At 32.1% G+C, this 26,781-nt stretch overlaps 1 protein-coding gene and 1 long non-coding RNA gene across 3 annotated transcripts; both read right to left on the reverse strand.

Annotated features, from left to right (window-relative positions):
* Positions 1–220: 220 nt before the first annotated feature.
* Positions 221–3,489, reverse strand: LOC113784804 (uncharacterized). The gene is made up of 4 exons (XM_027331058.1): positions 1,565–3,489; positions 1,205–1,366; positions 978–1,095; positions 221–904 (listed from the first exon to the last, which is right to left on the reverse strand). Exons 1-4 carry the CDS (start codon positions 3,487–3,489, stop codon positions 221–223), a joined length of 2,889 nt encoding a protein of 962 aa, XP_027186859.1.
* Positions 3,490–10,199: 6,710 nt separating this feature from the next.
* Positions 10,200–16,726, reverse strand: LOC113784805 (uncharacterized). 2 transcript variants are annotated; one of them, XR_003470946.2, is made up of 4 exons: positions 16,599–16,726; positions 15,898–15,976; positions 14,696–14,754; positions 10,200–10,884 (listed from the first exon to the last, which is right to left on the reverse strand). It is a non-coding gene; the product is annotated as an uncharacterized lncRNA (long non-coding RNA). The 2 variants fall into 2 exon arrangements; XR_003470947.2 differs by having other exon boundaries at positions 15,898–16,006.
* Between the last annotated feature and the right edge of the window lie 10,055 nt (positions 16,727–26,781).

The following is a 26,781-nucleotide window of genomic DNA, read 5'->3' on the forward strand; positions in this document are numbered from 1 at the left end:
GAGTTTGTATGAGTAGGAACATTTTGTATTCCTTCCTTATCATTTGTCCGATTCCTAATGTTTAACTTTTTTCTTCGTGCCATTGCTGCTCCAAATAAAAAAAAAATATATTTTTGAAATAATCTCAAGTAAGTATTATAACACATTAACAAAAAATTGGACAAACATAAATGAACATGGCATAAAATTCACGTCTAAAACCTTAACTCAAGGTGCACACCTAAAACATATTCTCCCATTCATCTTCCTCTTCATTTTCATTATCACCAAGATTATCAACATCCACAACAACTTCAAAGAAACCATTATCATCCTCAACTTCAACTCTAACTAAATCAATAACATTACGAGTATCTTCACTTGTATCATGCATTATTTGCTCAGGAATTTCTTCAACTTTGTTAGATTCTTCATCCCCCATATCATAGATATCCCTAACCTTTGCATTCAGAACAACAGGCCAGTCCTTGTTTCTCTCATCATATACATAAAACACCATTTTAGCTTGTGATGCAAAAACAAATGGGTCATCACAAATATTTTTTCCAGTATGTTTTAAAAATTTGAAATTCACAAGTGTCAGTCCAAACTTATCTTTCTTGACACCTCTCTTAATATCAACCCAATTACATTTGAATAGAACAACCTTGTACTTGCCAAAATAATCTAACTGAATTATATTAGTTAATTTTCCAAAGTAATCAATTTTATCTTTTGAAGTCTTAGTCTTTACAACTACTCCACTATTTTGTGTTTTCAGATGTCTCTCTCTCTTCTTTGTGTGAAACCTGAAACCATTAATTGCATTACCAGTGTATCTTCTCACTACCTCAGACAGCCCACGAGCTAACCATCTAAGTTCATGAGTTACTTGTGGACTCATTTGTTCATCCAAACGATGAATCTAAAATATTACATGAAAATAAGTAAGTTGAAAATCATTAAACATTAAAATAATACAACTCTTATATGCTCACCCTTTGTTGAAACCACTCAATAAATTTTTGACCATGTTGTTTATCATTTTCAAGCTGTGACAATCGTCGCGGCCGAGACTGTCTTTTAAGAACTGTAATATGTTCTCTAAAAATTGTTCTACAAAATATAAATTAGTATAAAAATTAAATATGATTTGGTGTCTTACTCTATAAATGGAGCAACCGCGTCACAATTAGAAAGCACATATCTATGTGCATGTGCTAACTCTTTTTTGCCAAGTTTAGTTCTACTCACTCTCTTTCGCTTCCCTATTTGTAATTTGTGTGGTCTTTTACCCCCCAATGGTCTTCCAATAGGATGTAAGAATGTCACATTATCTGATAATGTAGAATCAATTTCATCATCATTCCTTCTAGGTCTATTAAACCTTGTTTCAACCCCAGATAGATATTGCGAACAAAACGTCAAACATTCATTGGCCAAATAACCTTCTGCAATTGATCCTTATGGATATGCTTTATTACGTACAAAGGATTTAAGAGTCAAAAGAAACCTGAAATTTAATTTATTTTAGATATCTATGCCTTTTTCATTAAGCAGATTGTTAATAATAAAAGATGCATACCTCTCAATAGGATACATCCATCTATATTGTACTAGTCCAGCAACCTTGGCTTCATATGCCAAATGGATTACCAAATGCACCATGATAGTAAAAAATGAAGGAGGGAAAATTGTTTCCAATTGACAAAGTGTCACTGCAATTTGAGACTCCAATTGTTCTAGAAATTCCACACTAAATATCTTAGAACAAATTTGCTTGAAGAAATTGCAAAAATCAATCAAAACTGAAGTGACTTTATCTGGAAATGTACCCTTTAATGCAATTGGAATAAGCTCTTGCATCAAAACATGACAATCATAACTTTTTAAGCCAAATATTTTGTGTTGCTTGATATGCACACAACGTGGGATGCTTGATGAGCATTCATCTGGAGTTTTTACATTCTTAAGGATGCCCAAAAAAACATCCTTTTCTTTGTTAGTCATTTGATAGCATGCTCTTGGCAAAAACATTATACTACTTTTAGGGCTCGGTTGTAGGTGAAGCATATTTCTTATGCCCATATCTATAAGGTCAGCTCGCGCCTTATAATTATCTTTGGACTTTCCTTCTTGGTTTAACAATGCACCTATGATGTTATCACATACATTTTTTTCAATGTGCATCACATCAAGATTGTGACGCAATACATTATATTGCCAATAAGGCAATGTGAAGAAAATACTCTTCTTTTTCCAAGGTTGTGCCCCATTCACTAGACCTTTTTCTCTAGATTCATCCATTTGCCTTAAAATATCACTTCTATCAATTCTTCTAGGAGGATTCCTTAACTCCCGTGTTCCATCAAAATCTCTACTATTTAACCTCCAATTATGGTTGGGAGCTAACCAACGACGATGACACATGTAACAATTTTTTTTAACATGATGTAACCATCGTGAGGTTGTTTCAATACCACAACAAGGACATGCATACTGACCTTTAGTACTCCATCCAGACAGGTTAACATATGCTGAAAAGTCATTAATAGTCCACATTATAACAGCATGAAGTTGAAATGTCTCTTTCTTATAGGCATCAAATGTTTCAATTCCATTTTCCCATAAGTCTTGCAACTCTCTTACTAATGGTTGTACGTAAACATCAATGTTATTTCTGGGACCTTTAGGACCAGGAATTAGTAATGATAACATGAAGAATGATTGTTTCATGCACATCCAAGGAGGAAGATTATATGGAATTACCATAACAGGCCAAGTGCTATGAGTAATACTCATAGTCTTGAAAGGATTGAAACCATCAGAAGCCACTCCTAATCGAACATTACGAGGATCTGAAGAAAATATTGGATATCGAGCATCAAACTCTTTTCGAGCAAGGGAGTCAGCAGGATGCCTAAGAAGACCATCATTCAATCGACCCTCATGGTGCCATCTCATCGACTCAGCAACTTTGGAGGACATGAACAACCTCTGCATTCTTGGCTTCAATGGGAACCATCGAAGAATTTTTGCTGGTAAATTCTTTCGCTTTTGAGAGGTCTCCATCCCATTAGTTTGTACATCTTCATCTTTTGTTTTCCACCTTGACGTACCACACTTTGAACATACTTGATCATTTATATATCTATCCCAATAGAGTATGCAATCATTGGGACAAGCATGAATCTTCTCATACCCCAATCCTAACCCTAAAATTATCTTCTTAGTTTCATAGTATGACTTTGGCAAACTATTTTCTTCTAGTAAAACAACTCTGAGTAAATCTAACAACATAGAAAATGATTTGTCACTCCATACATGAAGACACTTTAAATGATACAAATGTATGATAAATAATAGCTTGCTATACTTCCTACAGTTTGGATAGAGTATTTGTTCATTCTCCCTCACAAATTGGTAAAACTTAGATATTTCTCCGACATCTGGATTCCTCCCACCTTCACCATAAAGTGGCTCTTTTGTAGAATCAATTACAAATATCATTAATTAATCCATCCATGTCATGCTCCATTTCTACACGTTCAGTTGTGGTGCTTGAAGTTGTAGGCTTCTCACCATGAAATACCCATCGCCTATAACCTCTAAGAAATCCACGTCGTGGATTATTTAACTATTCGTAAACAATTCTACGGGAATGTGACTGACAATTGGCACAATTTGTACAAGGGCACATTATTTTTCCATTGATTTCTGAATTTTGAAAAGCAAATTCAAGAAATTCATTAACCCCTTGAATATATTCTACACTTTGTTTTGATTCATCACCCATCCACTCTCTATGCGCCATTTGACCAAATGTTGAACAAAAACTAAAAGAAACGAAACAAACAAGAAAGGAAAATCAAAATAAAACAAACTAGAGCAAACATCAAAGCAAAGGGAATATATATGAGCCTAAATTTGTGTGCCTTAATTTGAATAAAAAATATTCAAACTTAATTAGAATAAATTCGCCATGAAGCAAAATAATATATATATATATATATAGTTGACTAGAAGATATAATGCATAAAGAGGAGTTAAAAGAAAGATTAATTTTAAAAAGCAAGCACAAAGATGCATGTTTTTCTTTTATAAAGAAAGAAAAGATAGCAATAAAATAGAATAACCTATAATGAAAAATTGTAGAAAGTATAATGGAATATTGCAAAAAAAAACCAAAATTGCAGGAAAAATCTAAAGACAGACTTACTAAATGGTACCTTGATTTGTAGACCAAAACCTCTAAATGTATGTCTTCAAAATAGAGCTTATGTGAAACTGGCTGCACTGTGATATCTCTAAGAGTCCCTGCACTGTATAGCATTTAAAGAGTTGATAAGAAAAGGAATAAGAATAATCAAAACATATAATTTAGCAGGAATAAATTTTATATGAATCTTGAATACAACTTATATTACCATACCCCTCATATTGCTAATTACTTACACCCAGAAAAAAAAATAAAGCAATATAATTAAAACAAAGTAATTCAAAAGGAACTATAACAACAATACTACTCCTGAAGAATTCAGACATTCTGCTAAGCTAAACAAATGCACCATAGCAGCTCATAGAAAAAAAAATTACAGCAAGCATTGGCTTGCTTCAATACGGCACTTCTATCTCCATTCCAAAATCCTTTAACAATGCAGTAAAAAAAAGGCTAATAATAAACAATTGGGATATTGTCCATTAAATAAAATTTTATTATTGTAATGTCATAAAAAATAATGAATAATTGCATCTGGAAATTTTTTGGGTCGAGACTGATTTAATCGTATACCAATCAACACCAGCTAAGATATACAACCCCTAACAAATGAAACCTAGTTTGATTCGTGTACTTTACAAATAGGGATTTAAAATCAACATGAGTCATTTTAGACATGATAAAATGATATATCATTTATCTAATTATTGCAATATTATCATTTATATTGAAGAAAAATTGGGGCTTTTTAAGCAAAAACACAAAACTTCAGAAAAATTGCAAAGAAAATTGGGGATTTTTAAGAAAAATTGCAGAAACCTGCATACCTTGATTCAAGAGATAACTGGAGGTTGGTATCGTGTTGATAAGATTTCTGGGCGGCAGCAGGGAGTGAAGATTGTAGCGGTGGCGACCGGTGAGATTTCTCGTTGAAGGAAGCTTGTTAGATTAAGATTGATGCGGCGGTGGCAGTGGCGGCAAGGTTGCTCGTTGAAGATTGTAGCGACAACGACAACGAGTAGCGGAGGTGGCGAGGTTGCTCGTTAAAGGAAGGTTGCTCGTTGAAGGTTGCAGCGGCGGCGGCGATGAGGTTGCGAATGGAGGTGTTGGGTGGAGAGGAGGGTATTCGAAGCAACTCGTACGTTTAGGGGTTTTGCAGGAGAGGAGGGTAAGTTGAAGCAGTGTAGCTTGTAAAAGAGGATTTAGGTATTTGGCAGCGGGAACTCAGAGTTTTGAGGCGGGACTGAATTTTTTATTTATTTTGGGGTATACCAACTATTTAACTTTGTCACTAAATACCTGTCTCTAAATAACTCTTTATACCTAGGACTTCTTGTTTAGTGGTTGTTGGTATATTATATCTATACCTATGGCATTTATATGTGTTACTAAAAACAACCGTTGGTATATGGCAAATTTCTTGTAGTGTATTATTAGTCATTTAGACATATAAATCAAAGCTTACTGCTAAACACATCACAATAATCAACTTAATCATGTTATCACAATTAAAAATTAAAACTTTTCATCAATTCCCTCAAGACTCCTATAGTATTCATAAAACTCAAAATTTTGAAATGAAATAGCACAAAATTCAAAACTTTAAATTAAAAACATCCTAACAAACATATTACTCATGAGACCATAATAAAAATCATAACTTTATCATTAAGTACACATAAACAACACAAAAAATCGCAACTTTACATCAAATTTATGACAACAACCATATTACTCATGTTATAATAATAAAAATCAAAATTTTATATTTAAGTTTATCAAGGCAAACATATTGCTCAAAAAAAATCAAAAACATTATAGTAAATTCTTTAAGACAAACATAAAATCAACATTTTTCTTTTAAGACATCATATCAATATCTTACAAACTATTAATTGAATATCTAGCCTAACCTTGCACGGGGAAAAACACTTATCTTAGGCGCTTTCTTTCTTAACACCTCTAAATTTCCACGAGAAATAGCTCACGAGGCAAGGAAGAATTCAACACGGATAGATATTGGGATTAATAACATAGAAAATTATTTTGGGAGTGTATGAACGATGAATAGGTTGGACAGCAAGAGGGCCTAATGAAAATGTATGAACAAAGGGAGGAGCCGTGACATTGATAAAATAAGGGGGATTTCAATAGCTATTTACGTTGCAATATTACCATTGATTTCTTACCTAAAATTGAAGTGCACTTAATTCAAAAATTATGATGTCAATGGTTACTATTTCTTTAATTGTATTAGGTTGTTACAAAGCCAATTGAAATCATGTGTATGAGTTAATAAGGATTAATTAGTAGAGTTATCATTTATTGCAGGGTGTCACGCCATCTCTTTAATTAAATAACTAAATTAAAGGGTGTCACACCACCCTTTTAATTTTTTTCTAATAGTTATGAAACCAAAAATTGCATAGAGTTCTTTTTTGTAGAATATTAAAACAAAATCAAAATTATGGTTTAAAAGAGAGAAATGCATGAGATATAACAAAGGAGAATAGTCTTTTTGTTGTCCTCTCTTAATTTCACAAAAAAGATAAAACTCATAATTAAGGATGAGAGAAAAGTGGGTGCACGGTGTCAAGAATGAGGGAATATACATTATCTCCTCTCTTAATTGGTTGAGACAAGGGCATAAAGTCTATATTATGCCAAGACAACACAATGAAATATCATAAAATCTAGTCATGTAGGAGAGTAAAAGGAATGAGTCAAGTCACTATTTTTTTTTATACTAAAGATAGATGGACCAAAAATATTTTCAAAACACTTATACATGAAGGCTAGGTTTCACTAACTCTACTATATCCGAAAATGAATACTTATTTGGTCGAAAATAGAACTAATAAACAAAATAACTTCTATAAACTCTAATTTAATTAAATAATTCAATTAATATTTTTATCAACTAAAATAAATCAAGCAAGACAAGAATATCACTATAGGTCACACATAACTAAATAAAACAAATATATCTAACACATCAATTTCATGATTATCGAAACTAATCAAATAAACAAAATACAAAATAGTACATTTAGGAAATAAATCATGTTAAATAAAAACAAGTAAAGGTTATAATTATACTAGAGGATGATCCAATCAGAGGATGTCATTATATTTCTTTAATCATAGGATAAGTTTGATTTTGATGACTAGAAGTTGTTGAGATGTTGACATCTTTAATGGTTTGGCCTCAAAGGATTAACTTGTAGATTATTGACTTTAAGAAAAAGAGAATTGACTTTAGAGATTGTTAACTTGACGATGAATTGAGTTTCCAAATTTTTAAGCGCAAATGTATCAGAGTTAGCTTGCATTAACCAGATTCAACAAAGACGTGTCGATAAAAATCAAATGAATAGTGAAGATAGCCAAACACAAGAAGGGGGTTGAATTGAGTTAGTCTAAATTTAATTGTTTTCTGAATTCTTAAACTAAGTTTGGTTACCAGAGGCAGCATTTTGGAACGTGTTGCAATTACAAGAGCTATTGGAACATGAGCTTTAGAGGTAGACTTGAGTTGTAGACTTCAGAGGCATGCTAAAGTTACTATTAAGCAGAGGCGTGCTAAAGTTATTGTTCATCAAAGGTATGCTAAAGTTATTGTTGATCAAAGGCATGATAAGGTTATTGTTCATCAGAGGCATGCTATAGTTACTAGAAATACACTGATTTACTAGAAGCATGTTGAGCTGCTAGAAGCATGTTGAACTACAAGACACACGTTGAACTATCATAGGCAGATGCGCGTCTTTTTCCAAAACGTGCATTTTTTTCATTTTGAGGATTTCGTTGACTGATTTGACTTTGTTTCCTCTTACCTTTTTACTTCATCTGGTCACTTCCTTTGGTGACTTCCTCTAGTCACTTCCTCTGATATCATCCTTTGATATCTTCCTCTGATATCATCCTCTAATATATTTCTTTCTTCTTCCTTGCTTCGAATATATTCTTTTGATTTTCTGTTCTAATTCCTGTACACTTCATGAAGCCAATAATACAATAGATTGTTCTGACAAAATATCTTTGTTAACATCAAAAAAACACAGAGGAATTGTTCCTGGGACCAACTAGGTTCCAACAATCTTCCATTTTTTGATGATGACAAAATAGTATTTTTGATAACAATTTATTTAAATAAAAATGAAGTAAAATAGCAAACAAACATGCAAATATATAAACGTGCAAATACATAAGCATGCAAATAATCAAACATACACGGCTCCCCCTAACATAGGACTCTCCCTAACTCTGTGTAGTTATACTTCCCCCAAATATTCAAACACAAACAATTTAAATTGTTCTCAAATCTCTTTCTCCTTTTTGTCATCAAACACAAAGAAAATAAATTTGAATGGCAATTGACTAATGAGTTAACACCATTCAGTAGATCAGAGTTAAGCTTGGAAACACACATCTATATAAGTTTAAACTACAATGAGCATATAACAATTAGAGCATCAAAAACATTAATCAAATATAAATAATAGGTTCAGTCCATTGATGTTCGGTGTCTACAAATTGGCTACTCCTAATAAAGTGATGTTTTATTTATGTGTTTAGCCTTAGAATATAGAATTGGATTATTTGATCCGAATTCGGGGTATCATCATATTCGAGTGAAGGAACAAGACATCCCTAAGATCACATTCAGAACTCGCTATGGCCACTTTGAATACTTGGTGATGCCTTTCGAACTAGCCAATGCACTAGCTATCTTCATGGACTTAATGAATGGTATATTTCATCCTTTTCTAGACACATTTGTGGTGGTTTTCATTGATGATATACTAATATATTCTAAGAGTTGGGATGCACATGAAATTTTTTATGTTGCAAGTCTTGCACACCAAAATGCATGAAGTTGTGTATATCACATGGATGGAGAGAAAGCTTCATCTTTTTCAGACTTGATCCAAGTTAGTGTCTTATTGTTGGGAAGTCTTTTTCAATATTGTTTGATTCTAGAGCTACACATTATTTTATTTCCTTGAATTGTGTGAAATTGTTGCAATTTCTTGTTATTGTATAACCTTTTGATTTTGTGATCACTATATCTTTTGTTGAACCAATGACCTTAAAGTGAAGAGATGATGAAGGTATGAAAAATGGATTTGGAGATTTTTCAGTTTTCTGAGTTTGAAAGATTATGGATATGAATTTCAAATTTATGAATTTCAAATTTATGAATTTCAAAGATTGCGAGTTTGAAAGTATGAATTGGCAAGGCTTTTAGGTTGAATGAGATCATAAAAATATGGGTTTTGAAGATGGGTGAAATGACAAAACTTAACGTTTTTTGTTAGCAATTAATAAAAAGTGTCAATTTGACTAACAAAAGTATAGTTAAGGGTCCAAAATAGAATGAAAACCAATTAAAAAACTAAAGTGAAACTAGAAAATAAGTTAAGAGACTGAAATACTAATTTAACCACACACAAAAAAAAAAAAAAGCAAATAACCTACGCAAATTATAGATCAAAATAATATTTTTCCTATTGATACTATTCAATAAAGATACATACATGTTAATTGTATCGAATGACAATGACAAACAATTTTCCTTGTTGAGCTAACCATAATTAAATTAAGTTGTTATTATAAAAATGAAATTGAACAAACTTGAAGCAAGAAAAATCAATAGATTTTCTTTTTAATTATATTTTAAAAAAAGAAGAAATATTACTAAATATAGAACATCATGAGTATTTCAATTCAATTATAAAATACACAATTTAATGGTAAGAGTTTCACATTCTAACCTTAAAAGATAGACGACCAATTTTATATAAGAAAAATTCTAATTAATCACTAGTGTCACTATTATTAATAATAATTTCGTCTTCTGAATTTGAAAATAAAATTTCAAAATACATCAAAAGGCAAATAGAGACCAAACATACACTAATTAAAAAAATAATTCACTACAAGAAAAATTGTTATTACCTACGGCAGATTTTATCTTTACCCACATAATATCTGTAGGTAACGTAAAATTACGCACGGATTACCCACGTACACAGGTTCGTAGCTAAATCGCTCGTAGGAAAATATTTACCGACGGATAAGCACTGGGATACAGTTACTTAAGGATTATTGGTAGGTAGTATGGCTCACCGAGTCTACGTGGGTAAAATTACTCATAGATTTTCTGTGGGTAAAATAGTAAACACTTACCGACGGAAAATTCGCAAGTAAAATTACTCACGGATCATTTGTGACAAATTTGACATTTATAATTATATCCATGACATGTCCGTGGGTAATTTTACACCATTTGAGAAAAAGTTGTACAAGAAAGCTTAGGCTTATGGAAAAGTTGCTCCATACTTATTTAGTGTTACTTTACAGTCTAATCACAAAGTGTGCCTATGCATGACTAAAAGATAGTACTAAAGTAACTAGCAGTTGATCAAAATTAAAAGCATGATCAGCTTCTGTAGTCGTAGACTCATGTGATACTTAGTTCATTGAGCACCAAAAATGATGGGAAAGAAAGTAAGGGAATGAAACATATCGGCTTGCTTGCAGTGCTTCATCTTCACTACCAACTATTAGGGATATAATGGGACTTGTAACCGGAATTCCTGTTAGCAAATGAAAGTCTTTCCCCCGGTGGTTCCAAACAGCCTTTCTACGCCATGTCTCATGTATTGCCACTCTATCAGCAGCTGCAAAATTGTATAATATGTTTAACAAACAAGTGATTCTCACAAGAGGGGGACTCAAACATTGAAAAAGAAATTATGGTACGTTTTAAATCTCTGAACAAATATTTGAACCATGCTATTAACAAAATGTTGGTTGTAAGACCCATAATTTTAAAGTATACTTTATGTATTTTAGTGTATTTTGGTATTGAACTCGGAGGCTTGTTAGCCAAAGTTATTAATATTTTGGAGTTTATATGACCAAAAAGATATTTTGATGCCGATTAGAATTACTCGTCGATGAATAAATTAAATTAACTGCGGTGAATCTTTTACAAAGAATTTAATGTGTTATGGGTGAAATGGTAATTTAACAAATATCTAGTTATTTTGAGATATTTGTTAATTATAATTAATATATATAAACATATATATATGTTTGTGTGGAGGGACAAGAGGAGGAAATAGAAAGAAGAGAAAATAGAAAAGAAGGAAAAAGAAAGAAAAGAAAAGGAAAGGAAAGAAAGGCAAAAGAAAGAAAACGTAACATTTTCCTTCTTCTTCCTCTGCCTCGCGCTCACCCTCCATCTCCCTTTTTCTTCTTCGTTGATTTTGCTTTCTTTTTCTTTCTTTGGCTTCAAGAATAGAAACCCAAGGCTGGGTGGGTGATAGGACAAGGATTTCTCAACTTCACTCTTCCTCTTTGATTCGAAAACGAAGAAAAACGGTGTTAGGGATTTCAAAACCGTCAAACACAAACCTCCCCGTTTCATCTAGATCTAAGCTTCATTTCGCGAAGAGATAGAAGGGAAAGTTGCTCACTCCCACGCTACGGTGCTACGGAACCAACTTTGGAGGCGACGTTGCGAGCGGAGATTTTACCGGATTTACTCGCGGTACCGGAAACGCACGTTAAAGCTAACGTTAAGGTAAGGGCTCCTTCCAAACTTTTAGTTTGCATTTAGGGACTTATCTGTGGTTGTGTGGAAAGGAATTTGTTAGGGTTGAAGTGTTGATTTGGGGGAAAATGAATCTAAGGCTTTATGGGTAAAATCTTAGAGTTAGGTTTTGGTTATATTGTTGAATGTTTCGTGGAAAATGAATTTAAACTCATTTATGAATGATTTTGAGTAAATGAAACTTGTTGTGTTTGAGTGGTGGATTGTGTTGATTTGTGTTCGTCGTATTTGACGTGTTCTTAATTAATACTGATGAAATTTGATATGTGTATGGTTGGATTTTGTGGAGAAATGAATTGATGTATTTTAGTGTGGATCGTGGATTGAATTTGATAATATGTTTGGGTTTTTTTTATGTGGAATTTGAAAATCGTTTAAGATTAAACGAGTATTAAGAATGGGGAATCTCTTAATGTCTTGTTTACTTAATGTTTGTTTTGAAAATCGTTTAAGTTAAATGAGTATTAAGAATGGGGAATCTCTTAATGTCTTGTTTAATTAATGTTCGTCGTGAAAATCGTTTAAGTTAAACGAGTATTAAGAATGGGGAATCTCTTAATGTCTACGTTTACTTAATGTTATCGTGAAAATCGTTTAAGTTAAACGAGTATTAAGAATGGGGGAATCTCTTAATATTTCTGTTTGCTTTAATGTTTGTTGTAAAAATCGTTTAAGTTAAAAGAGTATTAAGAATGGGGAATCTCTTAATATTTTTGTTTACCTAATGTTTGTTGTGAAAATCGTTTAAGTTAAATGAGTATTAAAAATGAGAAATCTTTTAATATCTGCATTTGCTTAACGATTGTTGTGGATGGAGTCATTATATGCTCATGCATTTTCATTCTTTTTGTAAATCGTGCAGACCCGTGATAGGTAGCACCTTGATAAATAGTACTTTGGCCTGTGATAGGCGGTACATTTATGGTTTACGTTTTTGTAAATTGTGCAGACCCGTGATAGGTTGCACCTTGGTAAATAGTACTTTGGCCCGTGATAGGCGGTACATTTACGATTTACGGTTTTTTGTAAATTGTGCAGACCCGTGATAGGTGGCACCTTGGTAAATTGTACTTTGGCCTGTGATAGGCGGTACATTTACAATTTACGTTCTTTTTAGTAAACCGTGCAGACCCGTGATAAGTGGCACCTTGGTAAACGGTACGGGCCCGTGATAGGCAGTACATTTATGGTTTACGCTTTTTAGTAAATCGTGCAGACCCGTGATAGGTGGCACCTCGGTAATTGGTACTTCAGCCTGCGATAGGCGGTACAATTATGATTTACGGTCCTTCAAGGAGGGTTTTGGTTTGGAATTTCGAGTCCATGCATTTTGGCATATACGCATTGCATTAGGGTGCTTGGCACACGAGTCGTGTTTGATTCAAGTTTATGATTGAGTGTTTTGAACTTGAGATGTCATTGTGATTGTGTTGATTTTGCTAAGTGTTACGTTTTGCAATTGTGTGTAAGTGTAATTGATTGTAAAACCATTTCGAAACTCAAGTTGTCGTGGTAATTGTGCTGAAATTGCTAAATGTTATGTTTTGGAGTTGTGTGTGAATGTGATTGAGTTAGTTTATGTAGTTTTAGAAAAACATTCAGAGAAATCGATTCCCAAATCGATTATGTGAAAAGAAATTCATACAAATCGATTTGCCAATCGATTTGAGGTATTACAGGAGATCAGCTAATTTGACACAATCGATGTGCCAATCAATTTTGAAAAAAATGTTTCAAAAACCAATTACGAAATCGATTGCCCAATCAATTGGTGTGCCTCCTGTTTTCTTAAATCTTGAAAAGATACTTAGCAAATTGATTTGCCAATCGATTTGGGCTATTGCAGAAGCTCAGATAATTGGACAAAATCGATTTACCAATCGATTGAATTTGTTACAGGGGCTCAGCTCCTCATTCAATCGATTGATTTAAGCCCAGAGTTCAGATTTCACTCAAAACCTTCATCCAAATCGATTTCTCAATCGATTGGCTTAGTGGAAATTCTCATTCTGAGTTAGATAATCGATTGCTCAATTGGTTCATCAATGGATTGGCCAGTTGTTTATTACTTGATTGATGTAAGACTTATTTTGACTTCATTTTTTATTTGGCAAGTGTTATATGAACTTTTAAGCATATGGAAAACCCTTTTAAGGTGCATGCTAAGTGGAAAGGTTATTTGTACATTTAAAAACTTAAATGTTATGTGTTAACTGTTAATTTCGGTTGGTGACCCTTTACAACTATGGGCTTTGCCCTCAGATGAGAGCCAGGACAATCCTACCGGTTCGTACCCTGCGGATGGGAATGTAGATAGGAATGCTTGACTGGAGCTATGTTAGGAGGATCTCACGGGGCGTGTGGAGATCACTCAGGGTGTATAGCTATAGTTTTTTGTAGAATGATCAGATTAGGATGACATAGAGGGAACAGATGCCTTTCTTTTTGATTACGTTATTTTGAACTGGAAAACTGTATATTTACTAATATTGTCAGTATGACATCTTATTTGAACGGGTTCCATGTATCATTTGTTGTTGTGTAAATACTTTGGATTCATATTTTGAGAAACTTTTCCGCTGCTTGTAAATTATAATGATTCAATTATTTATCCAAAGGTATTACCTTATTTAATTCTCTGATTTATTTTAATTTCTTTTGGAAAAAAAAAATACATCCTCGCTTTGAAAATCGGAGTGTTACACTGGTATTCACAAATAAGCATATAAATAAAAATATAATGTGGCTCATAAGTGTAGCTCATATAATATTACCATCAAGAATATTACCATCAAGTGAATTTGTTGCTTGAAACTACATTACAAACAAAGGAGTAGACAACATCAAATAAACCAAATTTCATAAAGGCGTACCTATTCGAGATCTTGAATAGTACCGAGAGTAAAGTTGTTTTGCATTGTGAGTGCACTACCTAACACATTTTGGTTTTGGGATCAACAGAAGTAACATAATTCTGATTAGATGTAGATGAAGTATCCACGTGAATAAAAGGTTTAAGAAATTCAACACCAATTAGAAAAGCAATATTAAGAAATAAAACAAGGCCACACAAAAAGGAAGGAAGAAAAAGAATCAAGCTCTCAGTGGTTGTCATTATAACCAACTACACAAACAAGTGCACAAAAATTAAAATACAAGAACAAATTTTGAAGCATACATTCATTCAAGTGTCATAAAATTTCACACATATAAAAAATACATATGCAAGAAGTAGAATCAGAATAGAAGCACTTTTTCAATTTCAAAGGCAAAAAATACATATGACTAATGGGAATGAATAGCACTGGGGGAGAAATAGTTCAAGTTCAAGGAGGCCACATTATTGTTAGATCAACAGTTAGAAAAGATAGACATAGTAAAGTCTACACCACGAAAGGACCTCGCGATCGACGAGTTAGATTATTAGCACACACAGCAATTCAATTCTAGGATGTTCAAGATCGTCTCGGCTATCACAAACCCAAATGGGAACTCAGAGTTTGAAACTGATGATGGGGAAGGACTTTGGAAGAGAAAGTCAAAATCAGGCCATAATGTTCAACTTCCAACGTGAAAGGATTAAGATGAAAAGTCAATGTGGCTTCCCTATTAATTCAAAAATTAACTTAAACACCAAAGCCTAATTAAAATTAACTTAAACACCAAAGCCTAATTAAAATTAACTTAAAGTCATTTGTCAAATTTTCATAATATTCCTGTTCCCAAATATTTCAAGTAGTTTGCCAAGATTTCAGAAATTAACTTAAAGACCAAAGCCTAATTAAAAATAAATGCAATTACCCCTTGATCAAAATTGAATTAAAAACATATGATACGTAAACCATTTTAATAGACGGAAGAATGAAATGAAACTATGCATAATAATGATAGAATAAAATTTTGTATATATCTATAATCAAATCAGAACAAGAATTTACTATTTGTAAATAAAAAAATAAAATAAAAAATAAATAAAAAAGAACAAGAATTTAACTATACATTTAGGATCATAAACAAATAAAAGGGACAAAAAGTACAAGGTAAAAATAACAAATGTTGGATCATAAAGGCATACCTGTTGGAGATCTTGATCAGAGGCACTATGGTTAACAAATGTTTGAATTGTCACAGGTCTTGAAGAGCACAAAATGTGTCTAATCGAGTAAAGGCAGCAAGAACAATGACTTGTAAGAAAGAAAGTGAATGATTTTAATGACAAATTAAATCAAGAACCAAACAACCAGGAACAGGAACAATCTGTAAGTGCTGATAACAAAGCTAATATCCCCAATATAGAGAATATAAGTCCTATGACTTAACACTGAAGTCTATAGTTCTGGTGTCTCACTACTTGTCCCCTCCAATGCATAACATTCACTACAACACTATTAACTACAACGTTATGTAAGAAAAACAAAGAATCAGAACTAAAGAATATGAATAATTTCGGATTTGAAGGAAAAAGGTTAGGGTTTTAAATAAAAATTGGGGCTTTTTTACATAATAGTAAAGAAAGTCTAAGCGCATATGGCAAGAAAAGGAAATCCAATTTCAGTAAGACTCAATTTCAGTAAAACTCGATTTCGAAAAAGGAAAAGATAATAGAAATATAAGTCGGTTCAGTGAGGGCGACGACGAAAGTCACCGAATGGGATGACCGAGCGGGTAGCAGATGTCCGGGACAGACACGACTACTTCTTCAAACGCTAAAAGACCACTGGAAGAGACCCGAGATCAGATGAAATTTCAGCACGATAATAAAGGAAGATAACTTACCCTTGAGAGAGAGCAATCATCAAGGCGGCATCTAAAACGGTCTGAGTCGAAGGAGCGGGTTGCAATCTGGAAGAGGTTGGAAGAAGAAGAATGGTTTAGAGTTGTATAGGTTGCAATCTGAATGTGAGTTCTTTTGGTTTTGAGAATGAAGAGTTATTTTGGTTTTCACATAAACCTTTTTTTAAAAAACTCAACACAAAAATTTTCTAAAAAAAATAGAAATTACCTATGGATAAATTATAGTAAAAATAACACGGAAAAATTTCACACAATTTAAGTCAGGGTTGTATTTTTTTTTTCTTTACCCACGGATTTTTTAATTTTACTTACGGAATAATCCTAGAAATTAATTAAACATAAACAATTTATTTTATATAAAAAAATACACACGGTTTTTCCGTAGATAACAACTAATTTACTCGCAGAATGAGATCCGTGGATAATTTTCCGTAGGTATACAAATGTTTTCTTGCAGTGACTTAAATTAGCGAGAAAAAAAATTAAAAACAGAAAATATGGAATTCTCCTTTAAATTCAGCTTTATTATATAAAAATACACAGCATTATAGCTAGTATTTTTTTGTACATAAGCTAGCTATTATTTAAGAGCAGTTAATTAGGGTCATACTCATAACACAAAATTTCATCACCTATATATTATTAGTTCTTTCCAAAGCCTCGAGCAGGGAGATAATCGATTAAATTGTCAATTTCATCACTACTAATTTGGCCATCAATGTTTGCATCAAGTGTGGTGAGACAATGCATGACTTTCCATCCAGGAACATAGGAACGTAAATCCTTCAACGCTTTCTTAAGCTCACTATTTGTATAACGACCGTCCTTATTGCTATCTGTTTTTTCCAATATTTCCATTATTTGATCTTGAGACATCAACTTCACTTGGTCAGGGAGTGTATTAATATAAATACCTTTTTTCTTAATTACGATAAGTATTCTTTTGAGATTTCCTCTTGCTCTCTGTTTCAAATTGTGTTTCCAAAGTGCCATAATTGGGGTCAAATAGAAACCACGATGGGTAGGTCCAGCATACCATTGAGTTTATTCCTTTTGGATTTAATTTATATTGTAAAATTTTGCAGGTGTATTCAATTAAATTACTCATTTTAAATTTTTGTGGAGATATTTTAATAACTAATTTAACAAAGTGGAACTATGACATATAATTTAATTAAATGAATGCGTAAAATAATTCTACCTTCAATATATATAAATTAATCTCATGTTTCCTAGTACGTCAAGTTAAAATAATAATATTATTTTGCAAGAGACGTGGTACCCATAATTAGAGTTGTCAATTTGACAAACCCCTTAATTATTGGCCCCAGCTCACATGTTGGAGGGGCCAAAATATTTTATAATTTAAAAGGCCCCCAATAAGTAAGCCTCAGCCCCCAAAAAATTTATGGGCTTAGTGGTTATTGGGCCTATAGGCCCACGTTTTCAAAAAAAATCAATTTTTTTTAAATTAAAATTTTGACAAAATTTTTTAAATTTTTTTTTTGAGAAATAATTTTTTTCGATATTTTCACCAATAAAAAAATTTCGATTTTTTTTATTCGAGAAAAAAAATCGATTTTTTTCGAGAATTTTTTATTTATTTTTCTCAGAAAATTTATTGAGTAAAATAAATAAATTTCAAAAAATTTTCAAGAAAAAATCTCAAATATTATCAAAATATTGGGGGCCTATAAGCCCCATAAAATAATGGGCCGAGATTTTAAAAAAAATTATTTTTATAGGAGCCTAATATTAAGGATTTAAAAGGAAAAAAATTAAGGGGCCTAGTAGTTGAAATTTTTTGGACAGCTCTAGCCATAATAACAATCACCCATAATAACAATCAGGGATGGGCCAAGTGGGGTTGGAGTTCCCAATTTGTTTTTCATATTTATTTTGAAATACCATATATATATATATATATGAAATAAAAATTCAAAAAAAAAATGTAAGAAAATTGTTAATTTACATCATTTTTAAGATTAATTATTCTATCAAGTGAATGATCAACAATTTTAAAAGTTCAATTATTGTCATACATAAGTGTCATTATTTTCTTTTTGTAGTTTGTTTAAGTCTAAGAGATTTTTTTTATACATTTGATAAAGAGATGTTGAATAATTAAATATTTGTTAAATGAACATTATCAAGAATTAGATGTGAAATTGTTTGAGATGTGAGTGGTTAAATAATTGTTTAGTTGCTTATATAAAGATATTTTTATTGACATTGAAAATGAGAAAATCATTCAATGTTTCGAAATATGAAAAATCATAAAAACACTATTATGATTATGTATAATTATGCTTTTAAATAAATAAAATTTTATACATCTTTATTACTCCAAAATTTTATATATGTCGACCCCACTACTCAAAATTTATGGGTCTGCCCCTAATGACAATGTGTATATTATTTAACTTCACATACTACTAAATATTTCATAAAATAACTAGAGATTAAAGATTATAATTTAATAATTATTTTCTTCTACCACTATAAAATACCTGCATTTCTTAGAGAATTGACGTTTTTAAGCAAACGCATTAGACCAAATTTTGGGGCGTTACACTATCCATGCATTTCTATAATTGACTGTGTAGTTACGCTTAACCTAAATCTGCGCAATAATGACCTTGTGCATATCATTTCAGAATCAAACTTCTGATGATCTTGTGACAATGTGGAATTTGCACATATATGAGGCACATTTATTTTACCAATCATCCACAAGTCACTCTTTTGGCGTTGTGACACTCAGCACTTAAACAAACAATTAATCAATACCTTTCTGTATTTGATATTTGTACCGCAAAATTCAATTATTGTTTTAAATGGTAAAGTTTGATTGCATGTACGCAAGCATCCTTGTTTTGAAACTTCTTCCAATTACAAGAATTTCATCTACTAGTGGGGCTTCGTTCAAGAACTTGTGATCAAATACAATAGATTGCTCTACATTCTCAAAATTTATGTTTTTCACATGAAATGGTGGTTCCAATGCAAGTAGGATAGATTGGTTTTGTGTTTCTAGATATTCGTCGACTAAATGTTTTCGTCAGAATCACAAGATGATGCATCGCGTTGTAGACTTGTTGAGGGAAATTCATGATGGAGTTGAAACCATCTAGAAGAGTATGTTTAATTTGGCTAGAGTATGGTTCATAGTGTTTTGATTTGTATGGTTCATAGTGTTAGATGGAGAATATTAGTCAGGTTGATATAGGGTGTTGTGATCAAATAAGGAGTGTAGTCGGGTTGGGGCATGGTTGATGGTTGATCAATGTTTGATGATGGAGGACTGTCTTGAAGAATAACGTATAACTTGATGGTGTCAAGTTATGACCACTGAGCATAAACAAGATGATGCATCGCGTTGTAGACTTGTTGAGGGAAATTCATGATGGAGTTGAAACCATCTGGAAGAGTATGTTTAATTTGGCTAGAGTATGGTTCATAGTGTTTTGATTTGTATGGTTCATAGTGTTAGATGGAGAATATTAGTCAGGTTGATATAGGGTGTTGTGATCAAATAAGGAGTGTAGTCGGGTTGGGGCATGGTTGATGGTTGATCAATGTTTGATGATGGAGGACTATCTTGAAGAATAACGTATAACTTGATGGTGTCAAGTTATGACCACTGAGCATAAACATCAAACTTCAGTTGAACATCTTTGTCATTGCAAACCTTCAATAGTTCCAAACTTGTTGTATTCTCTCCATAGAATACAAGATGTTGGTAAACTATATCAATTATCGTGACTTTGACGTCGAGCTGTACTTTGTTTAATGACATTCCTTAGACGAGCAAGGTTGCTTCCATACATAATTTTGAAAACCTTTTTACAATCACTTACAAAGGTTTTACCTTCAATTTCGTTGACGATTAAACTATTGTAATAAACAACGAAAATTATTTGTTAAGTAGCCATGAATAAGATTATATGTAAATGATTGAGTATGATTCATTAGAGGGTGTGATGAGATAATGTGATTTACTTGTGTATTTATAGAAGGTGGGAGGATTTGTGTATCTTTAATAAAGCAATTTGATTGGTTGAAATCAATTCACAAGGATCCTTAATGCACCATTTGTAGCCAATTGTAAAATGGATCGAATGGATAAGATTGAATCTTTAATAAAACAATCTCATTGGTCAAAACCAATTCACAAGGATCCTTAATGCACTATTCATAGTCGTTGATATATTGGATCGAACGCACAAAATTGAATCTTTAATAGAACAATTTGATTTGTCGAAACCAATTCACCAGGATCCTTGATGCTAGGGTTGACCCTAATGAGTTGCGAGCTTTTTTGAGTCGGCCCTAAAAACTCTGTTTTAATATGGGCAGGGCGCACAAATTTTTTAACATTACTTTTTTAATTTTCTAAAAAATTGTTTGCAACTCTTTTAATTTGAAAATTTTCTTTCAGACCCATTTTAAATTTTATGGTATATATATAATTCTCCCCAAAATTGGGCTTGCCTATTATTCAAAGGTAAGTGTACTATTCACACTATATATGATATAATAGCCATTTCATTTCCTTACATTTTATGTTTATCTTAGAGAATATCATGACATATCTTTTACAGTAGCTTTGCTTTACAATATTAACAAGGGTTGCTTCAATACAAAATAAGTATACATCAATAGAAATTATGATGGGATAGAAAACAAAAAAGAGTATATGTTGAGACATAAATGGAAAGTGTTAGCTCTCATGCTTTGCCATCAAAATCTATGTGAATTAGTTCAAAATATATTACAATAAATCAATCTACATGCTACTGCTATTGCGCCATGTTAAATAAACTACACATGGTGTCAATCGAGGTCACATTTGCATCACTAATGGTAAATTGATAAAGCCCAATGGAGTTTGAACTGGATCTTACGTCAAGGCCTCAACATATTTATGTATGTTAATTACAATAACAATTATCCATTCATCTCTAAGAGGAGCATAATTTATTTTAAACAAAAAGTTGGAGCTAAAGAAAGTTTAAAAAATCCAAAGAACATTGAGCCTCTAGAAGAAGACATCTCATCAGACATAGTTCTTCTCAGCTTGATTGGAGTTATGCCCTTGTTATCAAATCGTAGTATTTAAATTATATTTGATATCAACCCTTAGAAGGTTGACTTCGAAACAACAATGGATTGACTTCGGGCTCTTAGAAAGTCAACTTTGGAAGATTAGTAAATTGACCTCTTAACACGTTGAACCTCCCTTAGTTACTAAAGCAAGCTAGATTTCTTATCATTTTTGACTCCATGATTGGATCATAGTAGCTCTCTCATATATTGATTCTTATTTCCTAAGGCTTTTTGTTTATATCAAAGCATAAAAGGAATATCTCTTTTATGTGTCTTCGTTTCATAATGTCAATAATTTGGATTGAAATGTAAGCATCGATAGTTTACGGACAAACATGCTTTGATAAAAAGAAAGAGCAGTGGATAAGGTTCATAGGGAAAAGGTTAGCCATCCCAAATAAATGAGCACATTAAGCTTCCATCAAATTTTATTATATGATAACACCTATTTGGAATTTTTATATTTTTAGTGTTTAGGAGATGCTAGGAAGCATCAATAACAAATCTATTGTCATTAGCCACTATCATCCAAATGATGACACGTTGCTTAAAAGTGTTTGCGCTATGGCTCTCAAATGCCACACTTCTTCTAGGAAGAATAATTCCAAAGGGGTTTTAGGTTCTTATTATTTTTAAATACCAAACATAAAATATTATAATTAGTATATTGTTTTACTTGCAATTAAGGAATCTACACGTGGATGAGTGTATAGTCCACGGACTCACAATGCCTTAGTTATATATAGATATACCAAGAGCCACTTAAAAAGGCATAAACCAAGAATAAACTTGAAGTCAAGGCATAGAGCCGAGAATGACCGTCAAACTTAACAACCAACTATCAACATTTGATGTATAGGAATAGTCTTCAATAGCATGGAAACACATATGAATCCGAAAACTTCAAAGTAAGGACAAGGAAAAGACGTCTCCATTTATTTTTCAAAGTGGATAAAGAATGACATACACCCGCATTGTAAATTTTGTTAGCAACTTCAGAATGATAAGAAATATGGAAAGTTGATACAACTAATCCAACCAACCAATGACTAACAACACGAAAAATATTTACAAGATGGCTTTCTAATGCCAACTCGCTCGTAGAAAGGAAATAAGTACAATGATCGACGTGGTTCCAAATTAATTGTATATATCATTACCTTATAAAAACATTGTAGATTTAGTATACTATGTTGCGATAAATCAATTTTGTAGGTTGACAATCACAAAAGATACATAGTTGTAGGCTTCAATTCTTTATATATTATGCACATGTGACTATGTCTGACTAGTAAACCTTGGTTTGGATATTTGTATGTTGTTCTGAAATGAAAAACTTTTAAAATACAGGTTTTTTATGAAGACAAAAATCAATAAATATGATCAAAGCAACAAGCTCAAAAAGAAGTTTAAATATCTTCATTGATAAAGCGTTAAGTTCAAACATATTAGATGTTTAATATAAATGTAAATGATACAACCAATACCTCAAATACATGAGAACCATTCATATTTACATATACATATAAAGTATTTTCAAAAGTCAAAATTACATTAGCAAAGTCTTAAAACTAATATTTTTGACAAAATACAAAAGTGTATTCGAATACAGCATAGTGTATTCGAATACAGATGCAAGTCAGAAGCAAAAGCTTCACATCTGTATTCGACTACGACCTGCTGTAGTCGAATACAAAGCAAGTCAGTAGCTAAAACCTTTGCATATGTATTCGACTACGACCTGCTGTAGTCGAATACAAAGCAAGTCAGTGGCAAAAGTCACGGATCTGTATTCGACTACATGAAGGATGTATTCGAATACAAGGTGCAAATTTTGAATAAATCTGAACGTTACAAAAAGGTGTATTCAAATACATACATCATGTATTCGAATACAACTGGAAGTAATACAATTTTCGAGATCTGAAATGGTTCTAGATCATTGTATTTGTTCATCAAACCTCTTGGATCAATGGCCACGAATCTGAAGAGATGTTTATGGAGTATAAATACACCATAACTTTAGATCAAACAACACACAATCCTTGAATCAAACCTTGAACAACTTTGAACAAAATTCTGATTTTTTACAAAGTACTTGCATTTCATTTTCATATCATTCAGAAAGATTCTCAAAGTACTTGAAGTATTATTGGATTGAAATCATTATACCTCTCTTATATCCTTATTCTAAATCATATTATATCACTTGTAAAAGAAAGTAGTACTTTCTTAAAGTAGCTTAATCTAAGATAGTGGTGTGCTATCTAGAAGTATTGTTAGAAGTTCGTAGCAGAAATCTCAGGGTGGGAATTGTACATTTTCTGACAATAAGTGAATTAATCTCTTGTGGTGTGCAAGAGGACTGCAGACGGTGGCAGTAGTAACAAACCACCATGCTTCATTGGAGAACACTACGACTTTTGGAAGATATGTATGCAAACGTATCTTGAAGCACAAGGAGACGACATATGGGATGCAGTTGAAAATGGTCCTCACATTCCAACAACAGTCATCAACAACAAAGAAGAAATAAAGACAAAAAATTCTTGGACTGATGATGATAAAAGAAAAGTCTTGTTCGATAAGAAGGCTAAAAATATGCTACAACCAGCACTAGGAATGGATGAATTTTTCCGTATATCCCACTGTTAAACAACCAAAGAAATATGGGATACGCTGGAAGTAACTCATGAAGGTATCATTGAAGTAAAAAGATCTGAACTAAATACATTATCTCAAGAATACGAATTATTTCGAATGTTGCCCGGAGAATCTATCTTAGACTTACAAAAAAGGTTCTCCCACTTAACCAACCATTTGTCGGCTCTTGGAAAGACCTTCACCAATGATGAACTAAATCTAAAAGTATTAAGATCATTAACAAGGGTTTGGCAACCAAAGGTAACAGCAATCTCCGAAAAGAAAAGTCTATCCAAAATGTCTCTTTCTGCATTATTTGGAAAACTCCAAGAAAACGAAATAGAACTTGGAAGGTTAGAACAAAATGAAAGTCAAGAAAAGAAGACAAAAAACATTGCTCTAAAGACCGAATCAAGAGAACAAATAAAAGACGAAAATTCAGATGAAGATGAAAATATTATGTTCCTTGATGAAAATTCAGAAACAGAAAGTGAAGAACGCGTTAATGTTGCATTGATGGCATCACATCAATCAGATGATGAAGAAGAAGTTAGTAACATAGAATCCCCTCAACATAATAAAACTAATAGTGAATTGATTATAGAATATAACGATGCTCAAAACGCCATCAAGGAACAACTTATTGAATGTAAAAATATGTTCAAACTAGTGTCAACACAAAAGAGACTGATCATAGCATTCGGGCACATGATTCTAGCTTTTTAGTTTGATATTTTAAAAGTTCTTTATAGCTTAGATTAATATTTTTAGCTTGTTTCTAAACTTTGGGTTGAATTTAGATTATAATTTTATTATTTGCATTTTAATTTTATTATTTGTATTTTGACTCTTTCTCACTATGTAGGTCATAACTTGAGCTCTGGATATCAGATTGGCGCATATGAGCAGGCGTTGGAAAGCTAAAAATATGAGCTACTACTTTTGTGTTGGAAGAAAATACCAATTCCGAACTTTACTGGGCCTAAATTGCAGATTTCGTAATCTGGACTTTTATAATAATTTTAATTAGTGAGTCATTTGTTTTTTAAACCCTAAAGCCCAATATCAAGTACTATATATTGGTCGTTTTGTTTCTTTTCTAAAGACGGAAAAAATTAGGATTCAAATTGTTTCAAGAAATAAACAGTTTTATTTTAATTTCATGGAAGGCTAATTTTATAAGATTAATCCACGAGTTCAGAGTTTCGTCAACACTTTGAGATTCAGGTTACACTGTCAATTTCTATTCATGATTCTATTCTTGTTTATTTGATTATATTGATATTTTGATTGCTTAAATTGAATTTCAATAGAATTGATTAAATTTATTTGACAGAATTTAGTTTCAGTTTTTAATTTAATTGAATTACAATTTTGCGATACTTGATCGTTAATTATAATATTTTGATGATTGTGATGCTTAATCCAATCAAAGAAACCAAATTTACATAGGATTGATTACGCTTGTTTGATCAATTCTATAGTCAAATAAGAATAGAATCACAAATTAGAAATTAAACTCATTGATAGAATCTGTGATAGGTTTGAAACTCGAATAAGTGGATTAATTGTTTTGCTCATCTATTAAAACAAAAATCTAAAGAACCCTCTTTTTAATTTCAATTTTCAATTCAGTTATTATTACTATATCAGAAGTCCTTGCGAAACGATTCGAGTTATTACCTCTATTTACATTTTATCAATTGTATTTGACCCGTGTGCAACAGTGGATCAGAGACAAATCTCAAGTCTTCAAGAAAAAGTTGACATTATGGAAAAGAATTCTAAAAAACTAAAACAGAATTTTACATGCAATAAATGTGATTCCCTCTCCTTCAAGATTGTTCAATTAAATAGAGTAATTGAACAATACGAAAATGGACAAATTGGATTGGAAAATGTTTTAAATATGCAAAGATACTCAAACGACAAAAGTGGTCTTGGATACTCAAAATTTGATAAACCAAGCTTGAATAAGACCATTTTTGTTAAAGCGAGTAATCAATCCAATCAAGAAAAGATTATAATTATGAAAAAGGATCATCATTATAAAGAGAAAATTATTCAAAGTAAATCTCATACACATGCTATTAAAAATAGATTTACTGCTACTTGTTCTTATTGTGGTCTCAAGGGTCACACACCTAATGCATGTCATGTTAGAAACACTAGTGTTCCAAAAGGGCATTACGTGTGGATAAAGAAAGTTACTAACCATCAAGGACCCAAAGCACATTGGGTACCTAATAAAATTTGATTTTAATTTTGCAGGTATGCACGCAAAGTACCTCAAATATGTGGTACTTAGATAGTGGATGCTCTAAACATATGACGGGGGATATAACAAAATTTTCAGTCTTGACTCTTGAATCAAAGGGATATGTGGGCTATGGAGACAACAACAAAGGAAAAA

This window comes from Cicer arietinum, chromosome 2, assembly GCF_000331145.2.
Source record: "Cicer arietinum cultivar CDC Frontier isolate Library 1 chromosome 2, Cicar.CDCFrontier_v2.0, whole genome shotgun sequence".
NCBI classification, from domain to species: Eukaryota; Viridiplantae; Streptophyta; class Magnoliopsida; order Fabales; family Fabaceae; genus Cicer; species Cicer arietinum.